This window comes from Spermophilus citellus (assembly GCF_964194105.1).
Source record: "Spermophilus citellus genome assembly, chromosome: 12".
NCBI classification, from domain to species: Eukaryota; Metazoa; Chordata; class Mammalia; order Rodentia; family Sciuridae; genus Spermophilus; species Spermophilus citellus.
The window spans coordinates 114,513,401-114,540,624 of record NC_138198.1 but is presented as its reverse complement, the minus strand read 5'-3'; the positions used below and the strand labels follow the sequence as shown (position 1 = coordinate 114,540,624).

At 40.2% G+C, this 27,224-nt stretch overlaps 1 protein-coding gene across 14 annotated transcripts in view; it reads right to left on the bottom strand.

The window, feature by feature from the left end:
- Positions 1 to 27,224, bottom strand: part of ZNF532 (zinc finger protein 532) — a 107,966-nt gene that overhangs the window by 29,631 nt on the left and 51,111 nt on the right. For 11 of the 14 annotated variants that reach the window (XM_081262974.1, XM_081262971.1, XM_081262973.1 and 8 more), the window contains 4 exons: positions 17,753 to 17,934; positions 12,893 to 13,069; positions 5,482 to 5,644; positions 1,046 to 1,327 (listed from right to left, as the gene is read on the bottom strand). The exons of 1 other annotated variant lie outside the window; for it this stretch is intronic. In XM_081262974.1, the coding sequence (XP_081119100.1) occupies positions 1,046 to 1,327; positions 5,482 to 5,644; positions 12,893 to 13,069; positions 17,753 to 17,934 (804 nt within the window). The remainder of the gene's footprint in view (positions 1 to 1,045; positions 1,328 to 5,481; positions 5,645 to 12,892; positions 13,070 to 17,752; positions 17,935 to 27,224) is intronic. 2 more of the 14 variants (XM_081262972.1, XM_081262975.1) reach the window with 2 other exon arrangements.

Here is a 27,224-nt window from a genome sequence, read left to right as displayed (position 1 = left end):
TTCTACTTCTAAAGCAACTTTCTTTAAAAATATTATGTATCTGAACCCACTAACCAATTTTAGTGTCCCTAAAGATAGGATAAGATGGTATTTTGTTCCTTATGACATGATACAAAAAGAATACACCACCTGTAACATATTCTTACCTAAAAACCTCAACCTGGATCTAATCATAATTCTCAGTTATGGGATAAAGAGGAACAAGTTAACCAGTGTAAAAAAGAAGCAATTACCCCAAACCAGCAATGTGAGGGATAATCTAAGGAACAAATAACCCAATTTTTCCAACAAGTCAATGGCACATTAAAAATAAAAATAAAGCAGAAGGATTGCTTAAAGAGATTTAAATTATACAACAGCCAAATGCAATATGCAGAGTTTCTGGATCCTGACCAGACAATCAGAAAATGTGAGCACAGTCTACTATCAATATGTAAGTACAGTAGTAGATGACACTGAAGATAACTGCTGATTTTCATTAGGTCTAACAAGGGGTGTTTTAAAAATTTCTTATCAGTTGGAGATAAATACTAATCATTTAAAAAAAAAAAAAAAAGAATGTGAGTATTGCGACTCCGATTTTTCAAGATTTTGAGTTGCAGGACTTCTCCTAGGAGTCAGGGATGAGGGTTTCTCTTCCCACTATAAAGGAAGAACCATGTCAAGTCACACGCACGCCACCAGCGGTTCTCAGCACGTCCACTGCCTGCCTTCCTCCTCTCCCTGGTCGGTCACAGAGCTGAGAGGTAAATCCAGATGCCTGTGACTCTGGTTTACCTGGTTCAGCTTCCTCAGCTGTAAACATGACGTAGTGCACAACTTACTCCTCGTCTTGGGGTGTGCAAGTGAAGGCAGTTAGCAAAAATCACAGAATGAGCCTGGGAGGATTTGAAAATGTCCATTTTACAGATAAAAGAACCGAGGCACAGAGACATGGAGTGATTTTCAAGGTCACGCTACAAATTGCTGACAGAGCCAAGCCAAGAACTGAGTCTTGGAAGGTCGCCAGCTCGCGCTCCTCCTTGCGCTCTTCCCTCTCACTGACCTTCCCGTGTTCCTTCCTCACGTGGGAGATGTACACATCCCTCTGCGTGAACAGGCGGTCACACTCCCAGCACGTCCACCCGGGACTGGCCACTTTCTTGCTTTCCATTGACTTTTTCACAGGAGATGGAGATTTCTTTTCCGATTTCTCTTTCCCATTCATGGACTTGGTGTCCTCTTTGTTCTGGTTTGCTGAATTTTGAGTTGCAGGCTTAATGCTCAAAGGCAAGTTTATGCCCAAGTTTGGAGGCCCTTCAATGCTTTTCAATGTTCCATGCATAGACTGCATTATAAAAAGAAAAGAAATATCATCACAAATCACACTACCAAAGGAAAACATGTGTGTAGACTACTGCCAATGCTTTACAGACACTTCAGCGGGATTTTATATTAATTCAGAAATACCTCCTAATATATAAAGGAGCAAACCTGAGCTAAAAAGACACATTTTAAAAATGTTTATAAAGGAGCATTACCTTTTATGGTTATCGCAAGTTGTATATTTCTACTTCAAGGAATTTTTAAAAGTTTATATATCTGTGCCATTTTAAAACTCTTTAAAGATAGACCTCTGAAATGAATCAAATTAATCCTGGTACTCTGTCCTCCCTCATGTTCCAGAGTAAGTCCTTCCTACCACAGACTATTCTACAGAGCATTTTACTTCCCTTTCTGCAGAAACATTTCAACAGGCTAATATACCAGTATGCATCCACAAGCTTCAGCTCAGCTTGAACCTACACCGGAGAGCTAAAGTTAATAGGAACCTTTCTCGTCTTTCCCATTTTTCACATTTTTGAGATATTAGTAGGTTGGGTTTTTGCGGTAATTTTCACCTCCCTACCTATCCTGATCCATCCCTTATTACTAATAGCACCCAGATTTGCAAACTGTACATGGCTGTACTCAAAAAGCCTTTTGAAGTCACGTAGTTCGTTAACATAATAGCAAAATAATCGTCTTAACTCACAGGATTTCAAATGTGAGTTAGGTAAAATTAGTGCAATTTGATCTATAGACCAGCTCACTCTAGTTTTCATGTCTGCTCTGAAGACATGGAGTCCAGAGAGAAAAGGAAACAAATCTGAATCTCAGATACAATCTCTTCAGGAGGACTTCCTCTTCCCACCAGGACTTGGGCAAGCACCTCTCCACTCCTGAACATACCCAGGGAACACGCCCAGGTCTCTTGGTTACAGAGATTGGCGGTGTGGAAGTGCTCCATGCTCCTCAGCAAGTGTGCATTGAAGACGCCATTCCTTCTGCCTGCTCCAGCACACTCTCAAGGGCAGGTCTTCTCTAAATAGCACCAAGAAGTGGCCTCCTTTATCTAGCACCATCTTTCCCCAGGAGGAAAAGGGGTTCTACTGACTTCCTCATCAGCAGAGGTTACAAGGTTTACTCCCCAGCAGACACCAGTCTAAGGGTGGCAGAGAAGGTCTACTCACGCCCCATCGCCCCATCGGGGAGACAAGGTTTCCAGAGACACAAAGCCCTCCTGATGCTTCCCACCATGTGAGCAGAAGGTTTGTGTATCTGAATGGCTGTTTTCAAATCAGATGCTGATTTTTTACCTTTCTTAAGCATTTTAAACCCAAAGAAACAAAACTCAAAAACTTCTAAAAAAGGTTTTCCTGAGTTCTTAGTCAAATACATTTTTACTAACTGAAAAGCTAAAGAGAGGGTAAAGTAATAACATAACATCAAAACCAAAATATCTGGGGCTGGGGATGTGGCTCAAGTGGTAGCGTGCTCGCCTGGCATGCGTGTGGCCGGGGTTCGATCCTCAGCACCACATACAAAGATGTTGTGTCCGCCGAGAACTGAAAAATAAATATTAAGATTCTCTCTCTCTCTCTCTCTCTCTCTCTCTCTCTCTCTCTCTCTCTCTCTGTCCTCTCTCTCTTTAAAATAAATAAATATTAAAAATTCTCTCAAAAAAATATGTTTAAAAAAATATATCTTTTTTTTTTGACAATACTGGGGTTTGAACCTAGGAGTGCTCTGCCATTGAACTACACCCCTGGACCTTTTTTATTTTGAGACAATTTAACTAAGTTGCTGAGGCTGGCCTCAAATTTGCGTTCCTCTTGCCTCAGCCTGCCTCGTAACTGGGATTATAGAAATGTACCACCACACCCAGCGCAAATGTCTTTTTTTAATAAAAGAAATTCACCTTGGGATGGGGGTGTTGTTCAGTGGTAGAGCATTTGCCTAGTATGTGCAAGGTCCTGGATTTGATCTCCAGGACCTCAAAAAAAAAAAAGAGAAGAGAAGAGAAGAGAAGAGAAGAGAAGAGAAGAGAAGAGAAGAGAAGAGAAGAGAAGAGAAGGAAAAGAAAAGACAGGACGGAAGGACGGACTATAATTTAATTCCTTTAGAATTGATTTTTTCTTTGCTCTTATAACAAAAAAATAACTTGAATAACTAACAAATGTGAATGTCAACATGAAGTACAGGGGACCTACAAAGTCAATGAATCTATATTTGTTAGAACAAAGAAATAATAAACGGTACAGTGGCACATGTCTGTAATCCCAGCTACTGGCGGGGGGGGGGGGGGGGGAGGTAGGAGGATGACAAGTGTGAGGCCAGCCTGGACAACTTAGCAAGACCCTGTGTCAAAATAAAATATAAAAGGTGCTGGGAATGTAGCTCTGTAGCAGAGTACCCCTGGATTCAATCAAAGAGGGAAAAAAGGAAAGGCAGGAAGAAATGAAGGGAGGGAGGGAGGGAACAAACAGGGTCAAGTTGGGCAAATAAAGAGTCACCTATAAATGAGTGTGTGGAATGTCCCCATCCACTTCTTCATTCCTTCCTCACAGATACCAGGCAAAGTAATGAATGACACAGCAAAACCTAGACACGTCATCTTAAAAAGCAGAGCACCTCTACAACTTTATCTTTACCCCAAACATATACATGCAGAACATTTTAAGATGCACTGAATATACTTGAGAACATCAGTGAACATTCCCACTGGCTTCGTTTCATGCAAGCTTGTAAAGGTTTAGATTTTTTTTAAAAAATCCTGTCCTTGTGGCCATAGGCCTTTACAACCCCTCTCAGTCTCTACTCCTTGGAACCTCATCCACCTCCAAACCTTCTATTAACACAAGGAAGACCGTAACCAAAAAGCCCACAGCCCCACCTGCAGATGCAAGGACCGTCCCAGACAGCAGATCGATAAGAAAACTCCTTGGAGGCAACATGTCTCCTCTTTTTCTCTTTCTTTTCTTTCTTTGATTGGTCTCATACATGGTTTGCTAAAATATTTTGTTCTAATTTCAATGACCCTATGTTTTTATCAGTAGCTTCTATTTTCCTGTCTTTGTTAGAATTTATTGTTGGAACATTCTTTTATAATGGGTAAAATATCTTAAAAGGATTTTATTGGACTCCCACATACTTCTCGTGCATTTTACCCACAACAGTAAAACCGCCACAACTGCAGGAGCAGTCTCTCCAAGACACTGCGTGGATTGCTGGTAGAAGCTGACTCTGTATAAACTCACACACGATCAAGACGGGGATCTGCAAGGACTCGAAGTCCATTCACTGAACTGATACAAGACTAGAATAATTTACAGACTTTATTTACTCTCTAACTGACTTTTTATTTTTGAAATTTAAAAAGAAAACAACTAAAAGAAAAGAAAATGAGTTTATGATGGCATTGGATAGTGCCACTGGGTAGCACTTCCTAGGTGCACACGGAGTGAGCTGCCACCCACCATGGTGACGGCCAAGCAACGAAGGTGAAGCACAGCCTCAGAGACTTAGAAGGCTGAAAACAGATCTCAGTGCCCTTTTGGGAAACAGAGAGCAGATAATCCAACAGATTTTACTTCATTAGTTGAACTCCTAATAGGTGCCAGGTACCTGCTACATCCTGAACATTTAAGAGTCAATTCACATGCAATTTTTATTTGGGGGTGGTGGTAGAGGGGTGGAGAGGACCAAGAGACTCAAGAACATCAAATAGGAAGCAAACTTCTTAAAAGCTTAAAACTTGAGCGCTTAAACAATTTCAAGGGGAAACATTTATTTATCTAAATATACCAATATTTGAATGAATTGATATAATTCATCAGAGCCCCTATTTCTAAATCTCATACAACACAGAGATCTCAAAACCGTAAACTTCATAGTCATCATTTTAGAGACATAAAGAGGAAACCTAATACTTTATCATTCTTATTATTCTTTTAAAATCAGGGCACATTTTTTCCTTTTCATGATTTTTATGGCGGGCAGATCAGGACTCAGTGAAGTGGACCCACGATGACGGCATGTAGGTTACTCATGACAATGACCAGCATCCATCCCTTCCCTGGACAGTGTGGCATGCTTTACAGCATCTGCAGCTCAGCTGGGGCTGACGACCAAAGCAAGAATCTGCAATTCACTTAGAGGAGAGGAGAGATGCTCACACACCTTGATATGATCCATCATAAGTTGCTTCTGTGCATATAAAAGAGAACAGTCTGGACACTTGAAAACAGACACCTTCTGGTTTTCAATGTGCTGGTCAAAGTGGCGGTACAGCAAGGTTTGCAGGGTGAACACAGTGTCGCACATGGAACACTTATAGATTATTCTAAAATAGAAGAAGCGCAGCAAAATAAGGTCAGTCAACCTCATCGCTCAAGTCAAAGGAGCTGCTACTTGACATCTGAAGAACTCAGGAGGCAGAAGCACACATACAAACACAATTAAAAGAACATTTTAGCTTTGAAACAAACTTTCAAGACAACTGGCATCACTCAATCACAGATCTTAACATTTGAGTAAAGATGTATTTGCTACATTTGTTTATAAGTGTAAATTAGTGGCTATTTTACGACTCACAAATCTATAGCTGACATGCAAAAAAGCATTCTTTTTTTTTTCTTTTCTTTTCTTTTTTTAAGGTACTTTTTAGTATCAGACAGGGCAATACAGCTCAAAGGTAGTACCCCGGCTTGGAAAACAGTTTGATTAAGAGTTAAGCAGCCTACTCAATTCTAATGCCAGAATGAATTGTTACTTGTTACAAGTTTTTAAGTCAGCAGTAATTTTACACTTAAGTATGAACATTTCTATACCAGTTCTTAACACAGGAAACCCTATGCCAGTAAACAACTATACACTGAGACAAGAAGACAAAAAAGGAAACCCAGGGCTGGGCATGTAGCTCTGTGGTAGGGCACTTGTCTAGCATGCATGAGGACCTGGCTTCTGCAAATAAAGAAAAAAAGAAAAGAAAATTAAAAAAGAAAACCCATGCCACAAGAAAGTTCAGTGTTTCTTGTGCTTTAAATGGCGTGGGTACTCCCTTGGCCACTGCAACCATTTCCACATCTGTCACATTACACCCAGTTCATGCAGCAGACTGAGTCTTCTGCACAGAATCCTTTCTACCTGTCCACATGCTTCACTCAAACTTGGGCAAGACAGGCCACCCCATCCTCCACCTCAACTGACCAGGAACTCCAGCCACAGTAGATCATCCCTTCTGGGTGACTGCTGTGGGTCATCCCGGCCCTCAGAGGAGGCCCTGTGGGAATCTGCTTGTCCTCCAAAGAATGTGCGAACAGGGTACAAAAAAAATCTAGGGAGCAGCTTGGGAAAATGTCAGAGGAAAACTGGTAAACGTAAAGGCCAGGGAGGAGCGAGGAGCAAGGCCAAGGCCGCTGCAGAGCTAGAGGAAGGAATGCCCCCTAAGGCCACTCAGGGTCCTTCTTAACACAATGCTTCTCAAGATAGCTTCACACTTCACTGTGCAGTGTGCTGCCAAAACAATTACAGATTTTACTTTTTTCTACACAAGATTTAAAAATTTAATTGGAGTGGCATATGCTTTTTCCAAAACATCCTGCCTGATGTTTTCCCTTCCACCTCTGACTGGAGGTGGGGGGTGAAGACCAGAAGAGACCAGAGGATTTGCAAGACCTTAAATACAGCCCAATAATGGTCCCTATGATGCAACTGTCACAAGTGTGATGAGAATTATCTCTTTACTGATGGAATCACTCAGGACTGTGACAACCCCAATGTTCAATGAGATAAGTGCTTAAATGCAGCAACTACACGGAGATCTTTTTTAAAAACTATATTGTAATATGTCAAAATACATTCTACTGTCATGTATAATGAAAAAATAAGAAAATAAAACTTTTTAAAAAGATATCACATACATATACCAATGATAGAGAGATTTTCACAAAAAGTAAAATAAAAAAACACTAGATAACAAAACAGTTATATGATCACATTTTTTTAAAGGTGTAGAAAATAGAAGTCATATAATTATCATCATCTCTGTTGGGTGACAGCATCTGTGTTCTTTTTACTGTTCTGCTTTGCTTGTTCATATTTCCTCCCCCCCACCCCGGCCCCCCGTAATTAAGATATAACCATTAAAAGAAGAGCTTCAAGAAAAGAACTAAAACTTATCAGCTGGACTGAGATTTTTCTCAGGATTCTATTCTCCCATTTTCAGAAATAACTGCTTCATGAAAAGCAGCACCGCTCTCAGGTTACTCGCTCCACATTCCTTTGGGGAGGGTTGGTCTGTTCAGTTGTTGTCTCACACTTACTAACAAGGAAAGTATAAAATGAGGTCATTCACTTAGCATATTTCTGAGTCACCTGAGGATCAAGTGGTCAGGATGGTACTGGAGTACCTCCCACAAAATACTACAGAGCACAGAGAGAGATGTGGTGACATGACAGTGGAGGGGCCGGGAGACGGAGAAGGCCACATCACCACTAAGGAGCAGGACAGGTGAACGTGGCCTGCGCAGGCGAACACAGAATCCCTTCTGAAGCATTCCTGCAAGAGTGCACGTCCTGGGCCAGCTGTGAGAAAACAGCCAAGGGCCGGCAGGTCATCCCCAGGACGACAGGCAGGACTGTGATCCCTTTTGGATGGCCATGGCATGGGGCCAGTAGGAGGGTATCTGAGCAACTATTCCAGATGGAGGCCGGGGAAGAAACACGACAACTAAATCCAAAGGGCGTACCCAGATTAGGATCTTGGACATGAAAAGAAAAATACACTGATGGCCATCTAAGAACTGGAAGACACTGTAATCAACACCTGCTTCCTGAGAGGGGCTTGTGAAAAGGGCTGACATGAGTGTCCTTTCCGGGGGGGAATAGAACACAAAGAAGCATTTAGGTCATGATGCCCAACCTCCTAAACATGAGGGTGACAGGATAGGAGAACAATGGGAAGGACCAAATACTGTAAATGAAAACAACCAAGGAACCTGGGTGAAGGGGATGCATAAGTTCTAGTAAATTCTCCCCACGCTGTTGCAGGACTGAAACTATTACCAACTGCTGCTAACATTTAGAAAAATAAATAAAGGTACCACAAAGCTCACAGGCATGATTTTTAGGGATGGACCACAAAGATGGAGCCAGCTTTCCAACAATAACCAAGAAGCCCCAGGGAGACAGTGTGCCAGGCAAGGGTGGGAGAGGCTTTCAGACAGGGAAGGTCTCCTTGGTGCTAAGGGAACTCTGCACCTGCGCAGCATAAGGGGACAGAGAGAACCCTGGTGTGACGGGTCCCCAGAGTGAAAGGGAGGGTGCTACTGAGTTGTGAAGAGCTTGGGAAGCCAACCGTAAAATTAATCCTGAGTGTAAGCCATGCAAATGGCAGGATTAACTATACCATAACACAGAGGGGAGGAAAGGGGAGAAGAGGAGAGAAGAAAGGGAGGCAGGGAGGGAAAAAGAAAAGAACAGAAAGCTAAACCCAAATGTTCTCATTCAGGTCAAATTTACAATAGCCCAAACTCCCCGGAACACTGTGTTACACTTGAACTAGGTGTAAAGACATAAATGCATAAAGGACTCTAAGCCTTGAAACTGTTGCCATAAACCCCACATTACCATTGACTGATCCCACCAATGGGAAGTGCACATCACACACCTGACCCCCATACCCAGGCTAGGTGGATTTACACTCATGCCAGTTCCCAGGTGGCATGCTGACACTTAGATTAGATAGTTTGCTTCATGATAAATAAACCCAGGGCCATGGTTCAAATTCCGCTGTTTCTGAGACCTGCGTAGTCCTCTACCATGCTGATATCCTAACCTGACTTGTCTTTATGTCTTAGGAACTTGGTAAAAATTCTGTCTCTTATATAATTCTAAACTTTGGAGTTCTCGTTTCTCCACTGATATACATTTAGAAATAGCAAATAAAAGGAAAACACAGTAAAAGAAACTGCAGTTAATCAGATGTCAAGGAAAAATTAAAAGACAAAATTTTATCCCTACAAAATACAGAGGTCAACACTGAAAATGCATCTTGAATAATCCAGAGAAGATTAAGGGGTGTCCAAAGGTTCCTTTTAGAAAACAGAGATATACGCCTGCCCATAAACTGAAAAGCAAGAAGCAACAGGCTTCTAGCAGTCCTGGCACTCAGTGAACACTGTGTAAGTGTGGTGAGGTCAAAATCCTGCAGGAAGGGGATGGAGGGGAAGGAAGGGGGCATGGGGTTAGAAAGACAGTGGAATGTGATGGTTATCACTACCCTAAGTACATGTATGAAGCCACAAAGAATGTGACTCTACTTTGTGTACAACCCGAGATTAAAAAAAAAAAAAAATTGTGCTCTATACATGTAATATGTATTTTAAGGCATTCTGTTGTTATATATAACAAATTAAATTAAAAAAAATAAATAAAAATAAAAATAAAATCCTGAATTGTGCTTTTCAAATTGAGGTGCTAGGGTTGCAGGCTTTTATGGTGTATTTTCAAATACCCATGTATTCACTAAATATAGTAGGAATTATTTCAGAACTAATCATTAAGAAATAGTGCAAATTGTGTGTGATTTTAGATCATTTGCATAACCACCTGTCAACTAAACACTGCTGGAAGATTTCAGGCTCAAATTTCCTTTGGAGTAGGGACTACTTACTCATTTTGAACTTAATGCCAAAATAAAGCTTTTGGGTCAAATGTAGGCCAAGCAACTGCAGGATGAGAAGTTTCACGGTGGTTGGAACTGGAGCAGGTAGCAAGGGAAGCACTGTCTCAGGCTCACACAGGCCCACAAGCCCCTCGGAGCTACATCAGCAGCACCCTTTGCTATAGACAGGCTGCAAGCAAAGACAACACAGCCCAGCCCGGCCACACATCAAACTAATACTAACTTACACTTCATTGGTGAGTTTTGTTTGCCATTTCATCTGCAAATTTGTTTTAGTTTTATAGTTTAAACCACAATAGTTTATAACCAATTTTAGGCCTGTACTTATGAAAGTATCATGGTAGTAAATCTATTTAAGAAAATATGGGAATCATTTCTTCCTAAGCAATACAGTTGCCTCTTCTCTTTACCCACCAGGTACAATGTTCCAAGATGCCTGGTGGATGCCTGAAAGCCTCAGGTAGTACCAAGCCCTATAGTTTACTGCTTTTCTCTCTTAACAGTGCTTATCACACATTGTGGCTATAACGTTTGATGGACAACAGCAAAACTAGCACTAATACGTTTTTCCTTCATAATTTCACAAACAGAAGATTTGTTCTCATGGTAGACCTTAGCAACCTCAACTTAAGATTTTTATTTTCTTTCCCTATTAAGGTCAAAAACTTTCACCCCTTTTTATTTAAAGGTAGCACTTTATGGCTTCTCTTTGGCATATCTGAATTGCCAGTATCACTATATCTGGGCTTTAGGTCCATTATTAAGAAAAATAAAGGGGGCTGGGGATGTGGCTCAAGCGGTAGCGCGCTCGCCTCGCATGCGTGCGGCCTGGGTTCAATCCTCGGCACCACATACCAACAAAGATGTTGAGTCTGCCAAGAACTAAAATAAATAAATAAATAAATATTTTTTAAAAATTCTCTCTCTCTCTCTCCTCTTTCACTCTCTCTTTAAAAAAAAAAAAAGAAAAGAAAAGAAAAAGAAAGGTTACCTGGCCACAAAGGTTACCTAACTGTGGTGCGCCTTCCACCAAAGTCCATCTACTAACCAAGCTTGACACCAGTGACAAACAGGCCAGCAGCATACACGGTGTGGACACACTGAATAAAAGGATGATTTGTGTCCTGACAAAGCAGGATGGTGGGAGAGTCTTTATAAATTGTTTATTTATAGAATTTCCATTTAATATATTTAGACCATGGCTGATACTAAGACCAAAGAAAATAAATTGGCAGATGCAGGAAGTAGAGTGACTTCTGTACTAAAATTTGAGAAATACTATTTTAGCTTATTTTAATATCTGCTTCCCTGTATTTTCAGGTTAAAACTACTGTGCCAGATTTCAAACAAAGTTTCATTTATTTGAACAGAGAATCAAATAACTATATTCACGTGAGAAAAAGGTTGCATTAGTGCCCAGAAGTTTTATTTTTATCAACACCGAAGATGCTAACATTCACTAATCCCCATCTTCATAGTCAACATCTCAAAGTGCACACAGATCCTCGAATTTGCAACTGATTTCACTCTGAGAATCGATATACAAAAGATCAAAGTAAAAGTCCTATTAGTATAAAATCATATTTTAACATTTTTTTAGGAAACAGTTATCTCTAAGTATTCAATAACATTTTCCCAAAACTAAATACTATAATAAAAACTAGATATAATAGCGAGAGAAAAAAATACAGATATTATATCACATACCTGCATTTTCTCCACAATAATTCCTTGATAAGCAGTTATGGGCAAAAATATACCAATGGGGGTGGGGTATAGCTCAATGGTAGAGCATTTGCCAAGCATGTGTGGGGCATTGAGTTCAATTCTCAGCACCAAATACATACAAATAAGTAAATAAATAAATAAAATAAAGGTTCATTAACAACTATTAAAATATTAAAAATATTAAAATATTTTTTTAAAAAAATTATTTGAACAGCAAATCCAGCCTCATGTAATTAGCAAACTCTACATTGCAAATGAATTCAGGAATAAAACGAACACAACCAGAAGCATATAATCCAGTGCCGTGTCCACAAGGGGCAGAGCCATGCAGGAAGGAACAAATGCTTAGAGCCTACTGCAATCGCCACACAGGACCCATGAGTTACATTTTTTTTGTTTGTTTTAATTCTTATATATTGCTGAGGCTTAGAACCCAGCCTCATACATGCTGGGCAAGCGCTCTACCACTGAGCTATAACCACAGCTCCAAGCTACACATTTTTCAGATATATCATCTCATCTTCTTCTACAGACCCTGGGATGTAAGCATTACTCCCACTTTAGAGGAGAGAAAATAACAATCAAGACAAGTAAGCAACAGTCAAAAGCTATGCAGCCGGCCCGTGGTAGAATTCCTTCTCTCCTGTGGGCAGGAGGCCCCCTCTGCTGAAGGCCACTCCACTATTACTCCATAAAGCAACAATCAGTAAAATGAAGAGTGAGGTGAAGGCAAAAACAAACTTTAATTCTACTCATCAAGGACTTATGCTGGCTCTGGAATTAAGTTCAGTAACCAATGTCTTCTGTTGACTTCATTTTATAAACATTACTGGGAAAAGTGTATCCTATAAAAACTATGTAAAATTTTAAAGTGGAGAGGTTGGTGGTGGTGTTACTATTTTCCTAGAAGTTGAAATCATCTTAAGAATAAAATAAGTATTTGCTTGTTCAGCAAAAATTTGTGAAAGAACATGAATAGTAAGTGACATTTTTGGACAAGGACTTTACCTGGAAAAAACAGAAAGGTTTGGGTGAGCTATGATTTGTATTCATAGAGCATCAAAATCGGCATTGCTGAATAAATGTTTATATCTTAAATGTCATTGAGAGAACAATCACCTCCTCTAAATGACTATTTCAGCATCGGAGTAAACATGAGAAGTCAGCGTGACTTACTTTGGTTCTCCTATCTTGATGCCAGGATGCTGTGTATAGGAGTGGGAATGTGTACTCGGGGCAGACTTAAACGCCATTGGGCAGATAGGGCACTTGTAGAAGACTTCACAGTGAGAGCCTTGAATGTGAGACTTCAGTGCAGCCACATCAGAGTACACAACATTGCAATGTACACATCTGTCAGAAAAACAACACAGTCGTTAGCACAGAGCACTAAACACACGTGACTTTGCTGTTGAAGAACTGGGTAAAAGGAACCTATTTTATGGCCCCTTTGGGTTTCCAATGGCTTTTTGGAGGTATTTTGTTTTTCTCTGTTTTCACCAGATTAAACTTATTTCTACATGATTAAGAGGGAAGATCATGAAAAAAAAAAGGAAGAAACTCAAGTTTTTTGAGCATCTTTACAATTTCTAGAAATGATGTCCCTACTCCAGACTATTTTGAGACTAACAGACTATGACAACCAGGTCAAGACCCAGGAACACAGCAAGACGCCATGACTCTTGCCTTTGAGGAGGACTTCCAAGGCACCAGGGACTAGGGTTTCCCATCCTTCCCAATATCTAGTGGAAGATACCTCCACAGTCTAAACTGCACACCTTAACAGAGGCCAGAGGCGACAATGAACACTGGTCCCAAAGCCATAGGCCACTATCTCCCAGTGCACACTGTATAGTTAATGGATGGTCACCCATAGGGTTACCATAGGGTGGAGGTCAACCGCCTAGAATTTGTCTCCTGAAAATAAATGAGCACACCTGCATTTGTTATTAAAATTACATGAGTTATAAGCTTCTGAAAAATCAGCATTTCTTAAAAAAAATGCCTCCTAGATAATCTCCTTGTTTGTTTGTTTATTTACTTATTTATTTATTTTGGGGGTAGTGAGAAGTGAACTCAGGGGCACTCTACCAGAGCTATATCCCAGGTCCTTTATTGTGAGACAGTGTCTCATTAAATTGCGCAGGCGGCCTTTGAACTTGCAATCCTCCCACCTAAGCCTCCCAAAGTGGACGGTTTTATAGACACACAACAACTGTGCCTGGCTTTACTTCTTGAATTTCTAAATAATTTGACAACTAGCTCATTCCCTGCTCAATTTAACCCCACAGAAACAAACTATAAAATTAAGAAACATTTCTCCCTTACCTCATCTTTTTCACACAAGGACTCTCAACAACACTTACAACTCCTCCCACATGATGGCAGAGTCTTCTTTGTTCATAACTGGAAACCAGTTAAGAGTGGTCTCGCTGTAGACCCTTAGGAATCTCCAAAGATATACCTCAAATGCAACTGAACACGTGTTCCTGGACATGTGTACGTGAGTCACCTGGGGGGAGGAAGGCTCAGATAGGGCCCACCATCCAAGAAGCAGTGCCCAGGGACTTCTAATAACCTAAGACATCTCTATTCTTAGAAGCTCCCTTCCAAATCCAGGAAAATGCTTCTAAAGTCACACAGATGTGGCATGGTGTGAATTATACGTGTTCAATAAATCATGCCATATTGGTTTTACAAGAATTTTTTTAAGTTGTAATTAATGCATTAGCATTTTCAATGTCTTAAGGCATAATGTTCAGCAACACAGGCACTAAAAACATTACTAACAACAGGAGAATAGAAGGAAATCTTCGCTATGCTATCTACTGGAACTGTAATCTTAAGCAAAAGAGGAGTCACCCAACATACTCAAATTCTTTTGAGTTAACTTACTGTGTTATCTTGAATAGGTTAATGTTCCTCTGTGGGCCAGTTGCTCATGTGTTAAATGACAAGCATTGGAATATATCAGTCTTACTTCTTACCCACTCTAGAAGTCTATGATCCCAAGGAAAGGGGGAGACTGTGAAAACCAAGAATACACTATGCCATAAACCTCAAATAAAGATCTTCCCATCAGATGTAGGAAGGTGGTGTTCAAAATGCAAAACACCAAGGAAAGACAAAAAGGAGCAAAGATAAAAGATTAATCCCATGAAGTCAGTGGGACTAGAAGGTTTAATTTATAGAAAGTATGAAGAAGTTAAGTATCTAAACTACAGGTGGCATTTTTTGAGACAGGAGAAAGTGGCAATGACCCAGTCCAAAAAGTATTATAGAGGTGAAGGGGGAGTCCTCCTTAAGAAAAGAAAGCAGGGCATGTTTAAAGTCCTAAGAAAGGACAATGTTGTAAAGCCTCTGCCCAGAGAGGACAGAGAGGTTCAGGGCAACCGAAATCAATAGGGAATGCAAATGAGACAGGCTAAAAGAAACAGAATTTAAAGGGCTCATAGTTTTACAACGCTACTGAAAATCCTATCTATTGAGAAATATTTGTATACCCGATGTCTTTTATATGCTGGGTACCAATCAAGGTTCTTTATTTTTTGAATATTTTTAAAATGTTTATAGTATGTAATCCTATAATAATCCCCTTGTAAGATGTAGAGCCAATGTTTTGGGAGGCAGAAAAATACTTGACTTGATCCATATTCAATATTTATCAAGTTACCAGGAGCCAGGGTGACCCCTCAGTATTCAGGAGATGCAACATGAGCAAGAAGAAAGAGAGTGAGGCTGGGGGTGCCCGCAGGCCTTCATCCAGGGAGGAAAAAACAAAACAAAGGAAGGCCTGGGAACCACCTGAGCGGCTTCTCTGGCTACAGATAACAAGTTGAAAACAATTAGCCATGAGCCAAAAAGGAGAGAGAGGCACAGCAGGGCCAACCCAGGCAAACATCAGAATGGACCATTATGTACAACAGCAAGAAAAGAAACTTTATTTCTCTTCTAGAGAAGAAATAAACACAAATTAAACAAACTTCAAAATAAACAAACAGAATATTTTTACAGTTCACAAATCCTCAAGTCCAGGGTAGAGGAAAGGTCATCTATACTTAACACAAAACTTTTAACAAAAATTGGAACTCTGTTATTCAAAGCACCACATTTAAGCAACTGTAAAGATGGGGCAAAAGCAAAGCTGGATGTCTTTTCCAAAACAAGTGACTGCTTTCAGGCTGCATGAGGAGCATTTTAACTTACAAAACATACAAGAAGCAGCTCCTTCCTTGTTCGCTCCACCTAGGTTTGCTTTCATCATATCAGAGGGAGAAGGGAAAAGTTTGAGAGGAGTCTAGACGAGAGAATCAACAGCACCCGTAGAAGTGGCGGGGAACTTTCTACTCTACATGCAGGGTCCACTAAGAGTTTCAAAACGTGATGATAAGGACAAAGGGTAAGCCTGCGTGGACCTGTGGAAACAGGGACCTGAGTATCTTATTTAGCTCTATAAAATCCTGAGCCAAAAAAGGCAGGTACTCCCCCAGTTTGTTCTCTGCAGCACAGAGAGAATACATGAATTTGTATACAATCAGTTATGGACAAAACTGATACCAAAAAAAAAAAAAAAAAAAAAAAAAAACCCTGGTTTCTTAATTTCTAAACCAAAAATTTCCTAACAGGATAGATCCAATCAATAAAATATTTGTGCACTGGGCTAGGGATGTGGCTCAAGCGGTAGCGCGCTCACCTGGCATGCGTGCGGCCTGGGTTCGATCCTCAGCACCACATACAAACAAAGATGTTGTGTCTGCCGAGAACTGAAAAATAAATATTTAAAAATTCTCTCTCTCTCTCTCTCTCTCTCTCTCCTCTCTCTCTTTAAAAAAATAAAAAATAAAATAAAATATGTGTGCACTAAAAATTTGAAGGCATGAGCTGAAAATGGAAAGCCAGCCTCATATTTTAGTATTAGAAAATATGGGGAAAGCCACCCAGGAACCAATGATACCAAAACCCAAGTTTAAATAAAGTAAAACCATACAATCATACCAACTAGACCTTGTTTCTATAAAATACAACTGGATTACAACTAAAAAAAAAAAAAAACCTACCGCATATTAACAGTCCATTATTAAAGCTACCAAATAACCAATGTTAAGATAAACATACAATACAGTAATACCTCTATTAACAAAGACACTTATCAATGACAAGTTCACTTGGGAAATTTTTTTTTTTAATTTACTTTTTTTTCGTTTTCGGCAGACACATCATCTTTGTCTGTATGTGGTGCTGAGGATCGAACCCGGGCCGCACGCATGCCAGGCGAGCGCGCTACCGCTTGAGCCACATCCCCAGCCCACTTGGGAAATTTTAATCAAATTGAAATAAAATATAGCACATGAATGCATTTTAGAAGGTCATGAAGTAGAGAATAAAGTACCTCATCACTCAACACCATCTAAACTAGCCTTGAATTTGCCAGATGTTGTAAAATACACATCTGGGAATCTTCAGAGACAGTGAAAGGGACCATAGTTATGATACATAAAAGAGACAAAGGGAAAACCTAGACTCAGGTAAAAGAGAAGGAAGGGAAGAGAAGGTCATTTGAAATGGAAATCCCTTCCAAAAAGAGCAATATTAGAAAAGGACGTATACCAGATCCCTCAATGTGGATAAAGTAACCAACCATCATACCATTTCTATCTTCACTAGCAAAGCAGAAGTGTTTAGAGGTGCAGAAATACATATTTTTGCAGGGGTTAAAATGTGGGGAATGTGACAATGAAAGTATGTTTAAAGGGTGCCGAAAGAAAGTCAATCAAAGCCAAACCTCCATACGTGTGCATTTTGGCTACAAGACGTGCACTTTGGCTACAAGACGGGCCTTCTTCCTCAGCTTTGTGTGGAGCAGAAGGGCCAATGTTGAAAGGATTTAAACAGACCAACTCTACTACAAACCAACTAGGACCTGTTAATCCAGGTATCACCACACCACTCTGAGAACTGTGAGCTCAGACCACTCAAACAGCAGTGTAGTTATAAGTGTACGAGCTGAACTTACACATAAGTGAACAATATACTAACCGAAAACCAACTCTCCGCGTGTAGTGCAGACAGTTCTTGGTGACGTGGGTCTGGAAGTGCACCGACCTGCAGATGGCCCCACACTCAGGGCAGGTGTAGGGAGATTTGTGCTGATGGATTCTCTGGTGTGATGCGTAACTGCACTGGTTAGGAAGCAGCATCTGGCAGATAGTGCAAGTCTTCTAAATAAACCAAAGGGGGAAACAGGGTTGGTCCTGCTAAGTTTCTTCTAATAGGCAAAGAACCTTGGTTAAACCTCACAGTAATTACACTTCTCTCATTTCAAACACTACTGCAATTGATTCTAAGCCAAAGGGAAATGCAATGGAAAATTCTTTACCCTGTAAAAGAAAAATAATCTCTACTATGCAGTCAGGTTTGTCTCAAAATAGGAGTTCCAATTTTATTATTTTTAATTTGTTTAGCGTGAAGAAAAGTTATTAGGAAAGCTGTTCCTGTGAATTATGTTAGCAATTCAACTTTCATGTAAAATAATAAGTTCATGGGTATGTGTATCTTGACGGTAGTCACAGTTTCCATAGTTCATAAATTTTCTTCAAAATTACAAAAATTAAACAGAGGCTAATCCAGTTTCTTTTTTTCTCCCCGTCACTTCAGTTATTTAAAATCTGAAATACAGGAATGCAAAAGGATGGCCATTAGTTTTCTCTTTGCACTTAAATTCGTCTTAAATGGATGAACTGGCCATAATATGATTTATAATTAAAACCAATAAACTCAAGCCTCAACATGAGTTTAGACATTAAATTGAAATTTTATAGCTTAAGATCTGATTACATATAAAATAAAATGAAAACTGAAATCCTTTTTGAAAAAGGTTTTATCATTAACTATCCATGAAAAACCAAAATCACTATTTTTCTTCCCTTTATATGTAAGTACCAAACATAGTCTATTTTAAATACATAAAAGAAAAAACCTTAAAATGTAAACTAAAGACTTATTACTTCCGCCCTAAAAATGCACCCAGCATAGCATATGAGATAAAATGTGCTTGAATACTTTTAAACATTCATGCAAAAACAAGTATCTACTATCTTCTAAAATATACAACTTGTATTAAAGTCGAAGTCTCAAAATTTAAAGATTTTTGCTAAGATTTAAATCACTCTTAATATATTAACAATAGAGCTAGAAAATTTTTAAAGGCTTTTTTGATGCCCTAGGTTTAATCCCCCATAAACCCCTCCCACCAAAAAAAAAAAAAAAAAACCCTCATATCCTTCTAGCTTTTGAATCAAGCCCAAAACTTAAGATTTAAAATTTAAACTGCAGAGTGACTTAGACCGAGAAAAATAGGAAACTCACTTGAAAATTCTCTCTTGGCTTTCTCCTGAAAGGACTAAAGTACAAATTTTATCCCATAAAATGTTTATTATAACCATAAAATAAGAACATTACAGGCAGCTTTGATGAGGTTAGTGTCATTTAAAAATAGCATTCCTTTTCTAATAACATATTTCAAAGGTTAAACAAGCCACAACAAGGAAAACCAATCAACAGATTCATTAATTACAACATTCTGTTAACGTCTACATCATCACCAGTAATCATTTGTTTCTTTGAACTAAAGTCTTCTATCTACCTTCACACAGTCATTAATACCAGGCATCCAATTATGATGACTAGTTTTCCACAGGCATCTTTAAAATGTCTTGAATTTACTTGGGAATAAAACTCAGATTTTTCAATTTTAAAAAAGTCAAAAGACATTATTTATCTACACATATACACATTTATGCATATATACATACACATAAATTATATGAATGTGTGTATATATAAAATATAAATATAGACTGTCCCATTTCACCATGAGCCAAGTGGCAAATTGGGTACATAAATAAGTTTAAATACACCATCTCATTTATTTTTCATAATAATTTGTGAAGTAGATAATATCTCCATTTTACAGGTGAGGAAATGAGGCTTTGCAAAGTTAATAGACTTTCCTAAGGCCCCCAGCTTTAAGTGCAAGAACCAGCATTTGAACCAGGCTCTATCAATCCGGAGGCATCTTGATGGAGGGGTAGGGAAGAAGTAGGATGGAGGTCACAAGAAATAAACAACAAAAAATGTACATCATTAAAAAACTATTAGCAAATACACCGAATGCCAAAGATGACCATGTTATGTTAGGATCAGAAATTATTCGTCTTCCCCCAAAGACTCTGTTATGAAAGTAATATGATTATACTATTTTTATAATAGGAACAAATAACACCTAAAAGGGAAGAAGGTGTGTTTCCTAAAAGCTGAAAAAACTTTTCATCAGGATATAATTTCAACTGGTTACCCCACACAACACAAAAAATTCACAATGTACCACTGAGGTCCTTCACCACCATCATCATCGTTACCACCCTGCCTCCCGCCTCCCACGCAGGAGGAACCTGCACTCATCCATTTCCACCAGCTGAGGCTTTTCACTCAGAGGGTACAGAAGGCCTGGGAGAAAGGGGGCCAGGAGGACTACAGCCTCAAATCAAAGTGCTTTCCCATTTGCAATGGCTGAAACAGGAGCGTGTGGTCATCTGGGAATCGTGCTGGGACTCAGGGACCTTACCTGTACTTCACACAGACCTATGTGTATTCTTGTGCATACACTGCTTTTACTCCTGAAAGGGGGCAGGGTGGTCTTTTGGTTGTAGACATTCTCCTCCTCCATGCTCACTCAGTACCAGTACTTTCAAACTGATATGACATCGTTTACTTAACTGTACTCCCTCCTGTTATGTAACTGCACCTGTTACAGAAAACATGTCATCCCAGCTCCCAGGGCAGTGGTGATGGGTTTTCACAGCACAAAGGGGGGATATTCCACTGCTTTTCTGGAAGTTCTGAATTCATGACAAAAATGCACATTCTCTAGGTTTAGGGAATACATTTGAGCAGAGAGACAGACAAGGATTTCTCCACAGACTATAAGAATATGGCTTTCCCTTTCTTTTTTAATCAAGGAAAATAAAATATATCTGAAAAGTCTAACTCTTCATTGCACAAAATTGAGACTACTTTACTAGAAGAAAGCAGTTCACCCTGACAGTTCCTGTCTTTTGAAAAGAAGAAAGTGTTTCATGTGTCTCTTGACATTTAATTTACACTATTAGAAAAATGGATATTTTCAATACCTAAATAATAAATAGCTAATTTCTACCTGGGGCAGGTCCATTTGCTCAGGGAACTGTTAAAAGTAGACATTAGTTTTCAACAGCATCACATAGTCCTAGAAAGCTATGCAAAAACAAGGCTGAAAAGTAATTATGTTCGTGCTTCATAGTTACTCTTCTTAAGCCTTTTTTAAGCCAATTGTGGCACTAAAACTGATGGCAGGCTTGCAAATACAGGCCGGGGAAAGGGAAGGGGCAGTAATGGCCTGAGAGTCAGAATGTGGAGCTTGGCTCTCTGTTCCCCTAAGTGAGGAAATGTCTGAGTAACAAGGAAAATAATTCTACATATTTCTATTCATACTTCAGGCAGAAAAACAGCCTCAGGAAGGTACAAAGAGAGGGTGAGAAAGGCTAGAGAAACATGAGCCAACATATCTAATATTTACGCTCAACTTCAAATGGACCAACGCCTGCAACAGCATGAAACATGGATCCAAAGGCCCAACACTGCCAGCTCAGCAGTCAGCCAGATGCTAAGTAAATTACTCCGCCTCATTAGCAGCAGTTCCATGATCTCTGTCTACAATATAATTACCAAAAAAATAGTAATAACAAAGCATACCAGTTTGCTTTCTGGCCTTCGTTTTCATACAACTTCACAAAAAGAACACAAAAAAAACATTCTGTTTCAGATCTCACTTAAGTGGGAATAGCGCTTGCTGCATATGCCTTTGTTCCCAAAATACCTCTGTCTTCAAGTCATTGGCCACAATCAAAATCCCTAATAAGAGTTCGCTGTTAAAAATGAGCAAATTTACAGAAAGCGTGGATCTGACTAAGATGATCATCTAGGTACACTGAGCTGGTAACACTAAAATACAAACTGGGACAGGACTAGTCAGATCAAAATAAAACTTCAGTATTTCAGAAAGCAGGATCCAATACAAAGAGTCAAGAGTCTTTAGCTCATAATGTCATCAGGGAGGAGCTGAGGTCCTCAGTTTTCAAAAGAAACTTCCTGAGTAGAGTATACCTGGAAAGTCAAACTGGCAAAGACTGCTCAAAAGAATTTAACACTTGCTCTGTTGTGTTAATGACACCTGAAACTAAAATGAATGAGCAATCTGAAAATGAGGACCACTGTGGATATGTAACCTTTATCTGTACTCTTAAAGCTCATGTGATGTAACCCCAAAGTCTGTTCTTACATGATTCCTAATCTCCCACCAGCTGTAAAATTCTTTGCTTCTATATCCTAAGGAATCTGTGTGAAGTGGGAAGATACAGAAGCAGCAGTAAAGAAACCCTGCTCTGAAATCCTGGTTCTGCCGCTAATTGGACTTTTGTTTTTCCAATTGTAAAGAGTAGACCAAAGAGACTAGCACATGTGGCTGGTGTAGATTCCATAGAAAGAAAACAGATTTTAATGATTAACAGGGTACCACATCCATTTCCAGTCTGTACTTGGCTAAATTCAGTCATGGTTTTATTAAGAGGTGAAGTAATGACATTCCAATGTTTAAATATCAATTATGAAAGCTACAAAAAACTAGAGCCATCAGCTCCTGCCTAGCTCAGGAAGAGGCGCAGGCCCCTCCAGCCTCAGAATGCTGCTCACTCTCTCAAGGTGCCCCACAGCAGAGATTACAAATCAGACAGGTCAGAACAGGGACCCACAACAGGGACAGATTTATTGTTCACTGCCCTGAAGGGCTGAGACCCACCCCTCGGTGCCATCACCTCCTCTGTGTAAATGCACATGGGCAGGCCTGTTTAACCTCAGCCTGTGCGTGCTTTAGGTTCCTGGACCACATCACCTGCCATGTGTGATAAAATTCCAAGACTCAGATACAGACTTGGGAAATGTCAGCGAAGAGGGCTGGGGCCAAGCCCTGTGCTTCAGCCCAGCTCTTCCCAGAGACCTGGGCCAAGGTGCCGCTGAGCACAGAGACAATGCTCTAGGCATTGCTATTTCTGTACAGATCAGCCGCAGAGCATCAGGGGAAGAAGAGCAGGCGGCAAGCAGAATTCAGCAAATGCCACCAAAGCCTTCCTTCAGGCTGTAACCGATGGGCATGCCCTTGGAAGGCTGAGCACCCAGGCAAGGGAGGTGGTTCGGGAAGATGGACAAGCAGAGCCACAACCCACGTTCGCGGAATGGGAGCCCTCACCAGGTTCACTGGGTTTGAAGAAGAACAGGGGAAATAGGACACGTGGCAAATCGGAAGAGAGAAGATTGAAGTAAGAAGGGAGGCATGCAGGCTTCTTACAGCTTGATGTAGACCACTTGTTTGCCCACAGTCCCTGGGATCCATCGCTAGCACAGAAAAAGACGGGCCTTCAGTAGCCAGCAAAAGGCTGCCCTCTGGGCTCACCAGAGGAAGAAAGAGGAAGACCCTCCTTCCTTCCTGACTGCTGTGACAGAGGGGGCTGAGGACAAGGAGGCCGACACTGGGCAATTGAGACAAAATCCCAAAGAGTCATACTGAACAGGAAGGAAGCCTAACTCCAAAAACCAGCCCAGAAAAGCCCTAGGCGAGGACCTGGTGGACAGGATATATCCCTGAAGACAGAACCACATTAGGACCTCTAAAAAAAGGGTGTAGAACTTCTAATTCCAGGAAAGGGGAATGAAAGCACCTTTCCCCATCCTTCCCCCTGAGCACCCACAAAAGGACTTGGAAGCGGGGAGCAAGAAGGCAGACTGGCGAGGGACCTGGGATGGAGGAGTGCCAGGCTGGGGTTCCCCCATTTCTTCCAGCCTCACATGTCCCAGACATGCCAGAGGATAGAGACAAAGCCCGAGGAACAGGAAAGGGCAGCCTCAAAAGAGAGGAAACACTCAGACAACTGCTCTGCTCCAGCCAAATCCCACAGAAACACTGTGGCCCCACCAAGCTGTGCCAGGCTCCTGCCCCCCGAGACTGCTATGAGCTGTCCCAATAGCCCTGCCCAGAGGGTGTCAGAGGCGCAGAGAGAAGGGGCCTTGATAATGAGCCTCCACCAGCTCAGGGAGTATTAAAAAAGTGCCCCCAAAGAAATCTAGGAGACCAAATGATTTCATTGGAGAATTTATCAAATGTTGAATTATACACACTCTCATCCAGAAAACAGAAAACGAAGGATCGCTTCTCAATTCATTATATAAAACTAGTATCAAACTACCCCAAACCAGACAAGGACAGGAGGAAAAAAGAAACACTCATGAATATAGATGCAAAACTCCTTCACAATGCCAGGTACAGTGCACATCTATAATCCCAGCTACTCAGGAGGCTGGGGCAGGAGGATCACAAGTTCAAGGCCAACCCGGGCAACATACTTAGTGAGACCCTGTTTCAAAATAAAATATATATTCTTTTCAATCAGGGTGTGCTGGGGGATGTAGCTCATTGATAGAGTTCTCCTAGTCTAAATCCCGAGTTCTACCAAAAAACAAAAGAAAAAATTCCTAACAAAATATTAGCAAATTAATTCACAATATAGAAAAATAATTATGTAGCTTGACCAAGTGGGATTCATTCCAGGGATGCAAGGCTGTTTCAACATCTGAAAAATCAATACAATTTACCCCTAAAATATTCTGAAACCAATAAATAAGTTTAAAAGAATCAGAGAATACACAATAAATATACGAAAACAGATAGCGTATCTACATGTTTGCAATGAATATACGTACACCAAAAATATGAATGTGTACTTCCAAAAAACAATTTGACTGGTACATGTAACTCAGTGGCAGAGTACATGCCAAGCATGCATAGGACCCTGGGTACTATCCCCAGCATAGCAAATTTTTTAAAAAAAAGGAGGAAAAGGAAACCAAGAGAACATGAACAGAATTTATATAACCACAATAAACAAAAAAGAGCTAAATAAATGGACAGCCTGAATTCACAGACTGAAAAAGTTAACACAATGAAAATTGTTTCTCTCCCAAATTAACATAAAAGTTTAATGCAAGTCCTGTCTAAATCCCAGCAAGACAGAAAGATTTTGGAAGACATAGCCAAGATTATTCTAAAACTAATATGGAAAGGCAAAAAAAAAAGAGAACAGCTGACATAATTCTGAGAAAGAACAAAGTCTACTGGGTGTGAAGCTATCACATGGTCACAGCGCTCAGGGCTGGTGGCAGTGCTAGACGGCAGACAGATGTAGGCTAGGCAGAACAAAAAAGCCAGAGACCACCCGACACAAGCACACCTGACTGACCAACCCCTTGCACCTGCCAAAGGCACACAGGTAGTTCACTGGAGGAGAGAGCCTTTTCAATAAATGGTGTTGGAGGAAGTAGACATGAAAGACCAGAAAAAGAAACTTGCTAAGTTTACATCGTATGCGAAAATTAACTCCAGCAGGCTTAATGTAAAACACAAAACTAAAACCCTTTAGAAGCCCAGGAGAAATTCTTCAGGATTTAGAAATTCTTCAGGATCTTGAGTTCTTGGCACCAAGAGCATAAGCCATAAAAGATAAAAGGGAAAATTGACAAACTGAGCCTCATCATAATTTTTTTTTTTTTTTTTTGGCTTGGCCATGGACTTGTTAGGAGGGTAAGGAGATATGCTACCAACTGGGAGAAAAGACTTACAACCACATATTCAACTAAGGACTAATATCTGGACTCTATCAAGAACTCATGCCAGGTGTGGTGGCATATGCCTATAATTCTAGTGGCTCAGGAGGCTGAGGCAGGAGGATCACAAGTTCAAAGCCAGTCTCAGCAACTTAGTGAGGCACTTAGGAACTCAGCAAGACCCTGTCTCTAAATAAAATACAAAAAAGGGCTGGAGATATAGCCAAGTGGTTAAGCATCCAGTACAAAAAAAAAAAAAAAAAAAAAAAAAAGAACTCATAAACCTAGTTTTAAAAAAAATCTAATTAGAAAATAGTCAAAAGATATGAAGAGATTTCACATAATAGGATATATCGCAAACCCATAGAAAGACATTTACCATCATCAGTCAATGGGGAACCAAAGCACAATGAAATAACACTATATACCTACTAGATGAGCAAAAATAAAATTTAAAACGGTACCATATCAAATGCTGGCAAAGATGCAGAGAATGGGATGATTCACACAGTTTACGGGAATAGCCACTCTGAAAAACAGTTTCTTAAAAATCTAATGTGATCTGGATTATGGATGTAGCTCAGTTGGTAGAGTGCTTGCCTCACATGCACAAGGCCCTGGGTTCAATCCTCAGCACCGCAAAAAAAAAAAAATAATAATAATAATAATAATAATAATATAATGTAATCTAATGGCCATTACCATACACGCCAGTAATTACAACCCTGGGCATTTACCCCAGAAAAATAAAAACCTATGTTCACACAAAAACCTGCACACAAATGTTCATAGCAGCTGTGTTCATAAGAACCCCAAGCTGGAAACAATGCAGGTGTTCTTCAAAGAGTGATTGATTATGTAAACAAACTGGTACAACCTCATAATACATACCACACAGCAATATAAAGGGACAAATGGCGGAGGGTCCCCAACTTGCAATGGTTTGATGTATGATTTTTTTGATGTCTAAAAGCGATACATATTCAGTAGAGCCATACCAGGGAGTTTTGAATCTTTTTATCTTTTCCCAGGATACATACACACACACACACACACACACACACACACACACACACACACACAGAGTCTGATATTCTCTCAATATGCTGGCAGTGGTGGCCAACGTGTCACAGCTAACAGTTAGCCATGCTATCACAAAAGGAAACCCTCTACAGCACCCTGCTGCTAAGCTAGGATGTTAGGTAGATCAGGAGAATTGTGTACATTTTTGACTTATGCGATATTTTCAACATATGATAGGTTTATGGAGAACATAACCCCATCATAAGTCAAGGAGCATCTGGACTGATACAGGCAACAAGCTGGATGAATCTCCAGGGAATTGTGCTGAGGGAAAAGAGAGTTGTATACTCATATGGTTCCATCTATATGACATTTCTAAAATGACAAAATACAGAAATGAAACAAATAGTGATCACTAGGCATTAAGGTTGGGGTGGCAACTGGAGTAACTCTTACGGTGATGAAATGGTTCCATTTCTTGACTCATCAGTGTCCACCTCCTGTTGTGATACTGTTCTACAGCTCTGTGAGATGTTACTATCAGGGGAACCTGATGAAGGGTACATGAGCCCTCTCTATATTAATGATTCCATGAATCTAAAATATCTCAAAATAAAAAGGAAAGAAGGGAGAAAGATCCCTGTTGCCAGTGAACTAGTACCCCTTTTTCCAGGCCTGTTAACTCAGGCTGAAAGGCGCCAACAAAGGGTGGTGGTCTTACTGGTCTAGCCAGGACCCA